This window comes from Hipposideros armiger, unplaced genomic scaffold (assembly GCF_001890085.2).
Source record: "Hipposideros armiger isolate ML-2016 unplaced genomic scaffold, ASM189008v1 scaffold_11, whole genome shotgun sequence".
Lineage (NCBI taxonomy): Eukaryota > Metazoa > Chordata > Mammalia > Chiroptera > Hipposideridae > Hipposideros > Hipposideros armiger.
The window spans coordinates 3,386,504-3,394,719 of NW_017731361.1; the positions used below are offsets into that span (position 1 = coordinate 3,386,504).

At 40.0% G+C, this 8,216-nt stretch overlaps 2 protein-coding genes across 4 annotated transcripts in view; both read left to right on the plus strand.

Moving 5' to 3' along the window:
- Positions 1–614, plus strand: part of LOC109392552 (protocadherin alpha-6-like) — a 19,541-nt gene extending 18,927 nt beyond the window's left edge. Inside the window, exon 5 of the mRNA XM_019661117.1 lies at positions 540–614. Within this exon, the coding sequence (XP_019516662.1) occupies positions 540–614 (75 nt within the window). The remainder of the gene's footprint in view (positions 1–539) is intronic.
- Positions 1–8,216, plus strand: part of LOC109393433 (protocadherin alpha-C2) — a 186,654-nt gene that overhangs the window by 56,495 nt on the left and 121,943 nt on the right. The window contains exon 1 of one of the 3 annotated variants that reach the window (XM_019662653.1): positions 536–3,157. The exons of the other annotated variants lie outside the window; for them this stretch is intronic. Within the exon in view, the coding sequence (XP_019518198.1) occupies positions 746–3,157 (2,412 nt within the window). The 5' untranslated portion in view covers positions 536–745. Of the gene's footprint in view, positions 1–535; positions 3,158–8,216 lie in introns of those variants that run through there. 3 annotated transcript variants of the gene reach the window in all.

The following is an 8,216-nucleotide window of genomic DNA, read 5'->3' on the forward strand; positions in this document are numbered from 1 at the left end:
TATTATTATTATATGAAAGTGGAAACTGAGACTGAGAGAGGTTAAATTATGTCCCCTAAGTCAAACAACTTGTAAGTTGGAGAATAGGAATACGAATGGAGAAATTTCTGATGTTGAAGCTAGAGATCTCTTTTAGAAGTTGCGAACACCTCACAGAGAATTGATGCTTGAGATTAGTGTCTAACCAAGGTTTGTTTAATCTCAAAATAACGACAAAGAGGAGTAAGTATGAGAACTTGAAGATACATAAATTTGTTATCCAATAAAATATAAGCACTCTCAGTATTAGACAAATTTAAGGGTACTTTCAAATTTACCTAATGAAGTGATAACATGGTTAGGGCAAGAATTACTTCTCTGAGATTCTGCATTCAATAGGGTTCTGCTCTAGGCATCAACAGTGATTGTTATTATTTACAAAAGAGACACAATGTGAGGCTTTAATAGTCCATGGAGATACAAATACATAAAAATAGAATTAAAAGATACCAAGAAAAGGAGAGTTGTTCAACTCATGAAATTGTACTTACACATTTAAGCCACGGGATGTCGCGGTATTCCACAAAATAGCTTTTTTAGAACAAAGGCATAACCCTGTGTTTCCCAAGGAGTAGAAAGGAGCTACATTCTGAGATTTCAGCCATTTCGATAAAATTGGATGTAAGAAATCGAATAGGAAAATTCGGAGCGTGTGTGTCTTCTAGACCGCTGATTCACAGATTTGTAAAACAGGAGAAAGGTATGTATGATGTTGATCTACAGACGCAGCGGCCTGAAAGCTCAGCGCCTGCTGCTTTCGTTTCTGCTCCTCGTAACCTGGGAAACAGGGACCTGCCAGGTCCACTACTCGGTCCCCGAGGAGGCCAAACACGGCACCTTCGTGGGCCGCATCGCGCAGGACCTGGGGCTGGAATTGGCGGAGCTGGTACCGCGCCTGTTCCGGGTGGCGTCCAAAGGCCGCGGGGACCTTCTGGAGGTAAATCTGCAGAATGGCATTTTGTTTGTGAATTCTCGGATCGACCGCGAGGAGCTGTGCGGGCGGAGCGCTGAGTGCAGCATCCACCTGGAGGTGATCGTGGAGAGGCCGCTGCAGGTTTTCCATGTGGAGGTGGAAGTAAAGGACATTAACGACAATCCTCCGGTATTCTCCGTCTCAGAACAAAAGCTCTCAATACCCGAATCTCGACTGCTTGACTCTAGATTTCCACTAGAAGGCGCATCTGATATGGATGTTGGAGAGAACGCAATGCTTACTTACAGACTCACCCCAAATGAGTTTTTCACTCTTGATATTACAAGCAAAAAAGACAAAGGTAAATTCCCTGTGCTTGTTCTACGAAAACTGCTGGATCGTGAAGAAAATCCTCAGCTTCGATTGTTATTAACAGCAACTGATGGAGGGAAACCTGAGCTTACCGGATCTGTTTCTCTGCTGATCCTGGTGTTGGATGCCAATGATAATGCCCCTGTATTTGACCGACCCATTTATGAAGTTAAGATGTATGAAAATTCAGCGAACCAAACGTTAGTAATATGGCTAAATGCTTCTGATGCGGATGAAAAGATAAACAAAGAAATGATATATTCATTTAGCTCTTTGGTTTCACCCAGCATAAGAAGGAAATTTCTGATAAATGAAAGGACAGGAGAAATAAGAATAAATGATGCTATTGACTTTGAGGATAGCAACATTTATGAAATTCATGTAGATGTTACAGATAAAGGAACCCCACCTATGGTTGGTCACTGCACTGTCCTAGTGGAAATCATGGATGAAAATGATAATTCACCCGAGGTGGTTGTCACTTCGCTGTCTCTCCCCGTGCGAGAGGATGCTCAGGTGGGCACCGTCATCGCCTTGATAAGCGTGTCTGACCGTGATTCTGGCTCCAACGGGCAGGTGACCTGCACCCTGACACCCCATGTCCCCTTCAAGCTGGTGTCCACCTTCAAGAATTACTATTCGCTGGTGCTGGACAGCACCCTGGACCGCGAGAGCGTGTCGCACTATGCTGTAGTAGTGACCGCGCGGGACGGGGGCTCGCCTTCACTATCGGCCACCGCCAGCGTGTCCGTGGAGGTGGCCGACGTGAACGACAACGCGCCGGCGTTCGCGCAGCCCGAGTACACGGTGTTCGTGAAGGAGAACAACCCGCCCGGCTGCCACATCTTCACGGTGTCTGCGCGGGACGCGGACGCGCAGGAGAACGCGCTGGTGTCCTACTCGCTGGTGGAGCGGCGGGTGGGCGAGCGTGCGCTGTCGAGCTACGTGTCTGTGCACGCGGAGAGCGGCAAGGTGTACGCGCTGCAGCCGCTGGACCACGAGGAGCTGGAGCTGCTGCAGTTCCAGGTGAGCGCGCGCGACGCGGGCGTGCCGCCTCTGGGCAGCAACGTGACGCTGCAGGTGTTCGTGCTGGACGAGAACGACAACGCGCCCGCGCTGCTGCCGCCTGGGGCGGGCGGCGTGGACGGCGCGGTGAGCCAGCTGGTGTCGCGGTCGGTGGGCGCGGGCCATGTGGTGGCGAAGGTGCGCGCGGTGGACGCGGACTCAGGCTACAACGCGTGGCTGTCTTATGAACTGCAGCCGGCGGCAGGGAGCGCGCGCAGCCCGTTCCGCGTGGGTCTGTACACGGGCGAGATCAGCACGACGCGCGCCCTGGACGAGGTGGACGCGCCGCGCCAGCGCCTGCTGGTGCTGGTGAAGGATCACGGCGAGCCGACGCTGGTGTCTACGGCCACCGTGCTGCTGTCGCTCGTGGAAAGCAGCCAGGTGCCGAAGACTTCGTCGCGGATGTCGTCGGGGGCCACGGGCCCAGAAAGGGCGCTGGTGGATGTGAACGTGTACCTGATCATCGCCATCTGCGCGGTGTCCAGCCTGTTGGTGCTCACGCTGCTGCTGTACACGGCGCTGCGGTGCTCGGCGCCGCCCACTCAGGGCGTGTGCGGGCTGGGGAAGCCCACGCTGGTGTGCTCCAGCGCGGTGGGGAGCTGGTCGTACTCGCAGCAGAGGCGGCAGAGAGTGTGCTCTGGGGAGGGCCCGCAGAGAGTGTGCTCTGGGGAGGGCCCGCCCAAGGCCGACCTCATGGCTTTCAGTCCTAGCCTTCCTCCTGTATCCAGTTCTGGAGATAATGGAAAACAACAGGAGATTTGCGAGAATGTAAGTACAGTACTTCTGGGATGTACTGCATGCCTTTAATGTTAATCACATAGTAATTCACCAGCATATTACTGTTAAGTTAATTTTTTTTTGAGATGACTTATTTTAAATCACACTGGAAGTCCAGCCACTTTTATTACTTTTCACACAGTCTTCATGAACACACCAGGAATAGTATTTAGTTGGTAGAAATAATAATTGTAGTAATAATAGCAGTAATGGAATCGATGGCTAAAGCTTCCTGTAAATGTGGAAGGTTAAGTCAGACAGGAAGGAAATAAGGATCATTGATGAGAACTGGAGGGTGTGGGCAAGGCTTCATTCTTCTACTTCTCAATTTTTGCATCAAGTTCATTCTTCTTATTCATTTTCTTACTCTAAGTGGTATTCTCCACTCATTATATTTACGTATTTGAAGTTATAATAACGCATAATTCATAATTTAGTTAATTTGAGCTGGAACATGTTTAAATTCTTAATTTCCTATAATCTGTAAGTTTACCTGTTACTAGTGGGCATGTGCTGTTGATGAGGCCTCATTTTATAAATCACTTTGTTTCTCTATAATCAGTGGCAGTCTTTGAGATAGCGGGTGAAATTTCGCCCTATTTTTGGAGATAACTTCACTGCCTTTTGTCTTTAATTTTCTCATTACTTCAAGTCATTTTCTTCATAGTCTTCAGCAGCTTCATATAGAATTTCCCCTTTATTTCCCAATATAATGTCAGTTTTGCTAATTGCCTGTTGAACCCATTGCTGCTCTCCTTCAGATTCATTTATTGAACTCTTCTTTTTTATTTGGAAGATTTATTTGAGCATTGATTATACTTTTATTTCTTCCATTCATGATATCTGTCATGAGGCTGTATGGAAATGTTTTAGCATAGGAAAATTTGTATTTTTTTTTGTGCTTTGAGTTTAATAAGAGAGTCTTCCCATGTATGAAGAAGTGTGATAACTGCTGCCTGTGTTCACCAAGCTGCTTGGTTTTCAAAATGACATTTCTTCAAGTAACTTAAGCATAACAACCACAGAACTTCCACTTGACACTTCTGCTTGGCATTAGCACTTGACAACGGTGTTGTTGATCACATTTCAGAATTTAACCTTGTAATACTTTAGATAACATTTCATGCAAACAATTTTTTGGGTCACAAAGTTATATTTGTGTGAATTGTTTTTTTTTAAAGATCACAGAGAACTTGTATTTAGGGCTGAAAGGGTGTGACTCGAGTAATGTGGAAGTTAATTTTGTTCTTTTTGGCTCCAGTATAAAATTAGAGACCATCTTAATTGGATTGTGTGGAGAAATAAATTATATATAATAATTTACATGTGGGAGGAAACCCCTGTTTTAATAGATAGGGTGAAGTTAATAGAAATGCTGAGAAGGCATTAGCAGTTATTTTCTTCAAGGATGATTTCCATGAAGATGAATATTTAGAGAATTTTCAGTAAAGGAAATGCCATACCCTAGTTATTGTACTGGAATTCTCTTCATCCTTAACTATAGAATAACAAGAACAAACTGGTTACTAATGATAATAAACCACCACGATTTGAGCTATTTCTACTTGTTAGACATGGTGTGGAGGGCTTAAAACACATAATTTCATTTAATTCTTATAACAACTTGTAAATTACATGTGGCTATTCAAGTTTTAAAGATGAAATAAGAGATGGTACAATATCTGTCTTGTCTACTGCCACCCAGCTAGCACATAATAGAGATGATATTCAAATGCATCTCTTTTAGATTCCAGACCCATTCTTTTTTTTTTTTCTTCAGCTGAGCCATCCTGCCACCTGTTGGCAGCTCAGCGGCAGCTCAGCTCGGGCAGGGACTTGAACTGCTGTTGCTCAGAGCTCGCACTCTAGACTCATGCTTTTTATTCACTGTAGAGCTTTCTATAGTAAATCTTTTCTCTGATCAGGCATAGTTCTGGCTAGGAAAACCATGTACAAGCTGTATATAGGTGAATCATCCTTTTTGTTTTGCTTAGAATAAAAACCTTCATGGTTGTCTTCATTATTAATTTTGTACAATGCCATAATTGAGATAGGAATTAAGGTTTTTTTGTTAAGTGATTTTTTTCTGAAGAAGAGTTCATGATCATCATTATCATTTGTGTTAATGCCACATTGAGATAGATAGTTATATTATTCAATTGGTAAATATTTAAGAGTTGTCTTATAAGGACTGTGGATCAGTTGTTTGAAAGTGATATAAATAAGAGTCATTTAACATACGAGAAAATTTAGAAGACTGGGATCTGCAGTGTTCTGGCACAACACCAAAATCAAGTGACACATATGAAAATGACCCTGTCCTGTTAACACTGTGAATAAGGATAACGTTTTGGACAAACATAAGTGGTAATATGAGTATTTCTGGGATCCCACACATCAACAAAGGATTCAATACGTGTTTGCAAAATTGCATACTTCAATACAGCTTTAATAGTATATTTTTCCCATGAAAATCTTTACATGTGTTTAGGTCTTTCAGTCTTATTGTTGTCTGAGAGATTTGTGGCAACTGAACAAAAGATCTGTGATCAAATAACTGTACTTAAACAAGTCATGATAGTGCAGAGTGAACATCACTGAGTATAGCCTATAATTTTGTTGATACAGTGTTGGATAGTACTTCTAATCTATTGATTTTGAAGAACCTCCTGGGTTTCCAAGAATGACTTCAAGATTTATTTCTCTGTTTTATGTTTTCCATAAGTAATAGTACCAAACCTATTATGGAATATTAGTGGATGATGAGGACTAGTAGAACATTAAACCATGCATTTTAATACATGACTAGCAGGACATACAGTTGGAATTTAAGACTAACCAAATTGGTTTAGTAAACGTCAGGCACAAAGTTCAATTGATTCAGTCTTTTTTATTGATTTTACAAAATCATTATTAACAATGATATTGATATGACTTATTGACATTAGCCTATTGTCAGGTCTCAGGCCCATCCCTAAAGATGAGTTCAAAGATAGCATAATCTCTTCTAAAGGGGCTAGTTGAGATGGTGACATCTGAAATATCACAGCCAAAATGCAAAAGATGAGTCATTGGTTCATATAATATATAAAACTCTTCTATGACTTGGTGTTTGTCCAGTGTCACTCCATTTACTCACAAAATACCACATTACTGGAAAGTAATTCTTAAATTAACATCTGATTTTAATTCAGACATGTAATATGATCATCCCCCTTGGGTAAACTTTCTCATGTCCATCTCTCTATCTACCCTTGAAAACTCCACATTGCATGTCACACCTCAATCCCAGGTTCCATAATGAAGTGGTTGGAGGTATGTTGCTTCCCTTTTCTACAAAATAAATGTGACAGGCCTCAAATATGTTAAATCTACTGTTATCTAGTGTAAAGTTATATTTTGATTAGAAGCTCATATGACTGATTATTTTACAGATGTATGACCAGAATTCAGTGTCGTAAAATGTAATGAGTCCGCTTTATTAGTTTTTAAAGAAATAATATTGAATTTACCTTAATAAGAATTCTAGAAGAACAATAATATTAACAAAAGAGTAAATTGGAAAAAAGTGGACAACACTGAAATTAGCAATAGAATATATACATATAAATATGTGTTATATTCAAGATAAAGGAAAATATTAACATAAATAAATATGCTAGTTTTTTTATATGTCAGTACAATATTTTAGATTGGAGATGAACCACAAAACTATACGATAAAATATTCAAGCTAGACTGCTATTTATTCAGAATCACTTTCTACTCTAAACTTCCGGTGTATCCTCTTCTCCCTATCCCTTAAATCCCAAGGCTATATGAAATCACAAAGAACATGTAACCAAATTACAACCTCAGGCAATAAAAACTCACATCAAAAAAATTTCCATTTTCTACTTGGTATTTTATGAAGTTGAATTTCCATAAACACTAAAGTCATTTGCCATTTGGTTACTTGATTATTTTCTATGTGTTTTTTTCCATGCACTATTAGGCACTTAGAGGAGATATAGTTAGAAATCATTTCACTTGTTTTGGATAAACTTATGATCTTAAACGCAAAATTCTTTCAAAAACAAACAGCTCAGCTAGTCTCACAAATGTATCTTGACTAGATAAACAAAAAGCAGTGTTGGTGACTTGGAAATACCAATATGGTTCAGACATTTTCATGGTGATTTTGATTTATTTCATAATGATAATAAAATTCATTCTATAGTTTAAAGATAACTTCTTTCATATCATTGACACCACTACATAAAGTGTCATTTTAATACCTCATGTTATACTTTTAGCAATGCAACTTACATGAGAATATGAAATTTACATTAAGTATAAATTTCATCTATATCAGTAGAGTTTTCCCTTGTGAATTCTATGTTCTAAACTACCAAATTAAAAAAATTTATATTTTTGTTTTTCTTAATGTTTTTCAATGGATATAAAGTTGCTTGCAACAAGAACACAATTAAATGTAAATAACAATAAGGAATCAGAACTAAGGAAAGTATGAGTAGAAGGCAAGCACACACAGATAACACAATATGCAGGACTTTAAAACTAAATAGTTGTTATTAAGACTTCAAATTTGTCTTTGAGTTTCCTAGCAGCCAAAGTAATAAGGGAGACCAGAATAAAACAAAACAAATTTGGTAATACGTATTTTATTAGAGGAACACTATCTTTAATATATGTATGTAGATAAGTAAAGGAAAAATTGTATAACTAAATCAAACATAGGAACAAAAATTTTAATTTGATGCTAGTTAAGAATAAAATGCCATTTCCCAAATACCATCAGTTTTAATATGGCTTAAAATCTGAATATCCCATAAATAAGCACTTTGGAAATAGTATCTTGGGGTTAAAATAGCATGAAATTATTTTTTTCTCTTTAAAATTCTGTGATATTGGATGTAGTATACGGTACTCACAATTTCAGGCACAAGGTGTCGCTCTTTACTCGGTGGAAATAGTTTATTCAAGGGTTGGTCTGAACATCCAGGAAATCACCACAAAACGAGTCCATCATGCCGGATGCTACTGTTAAC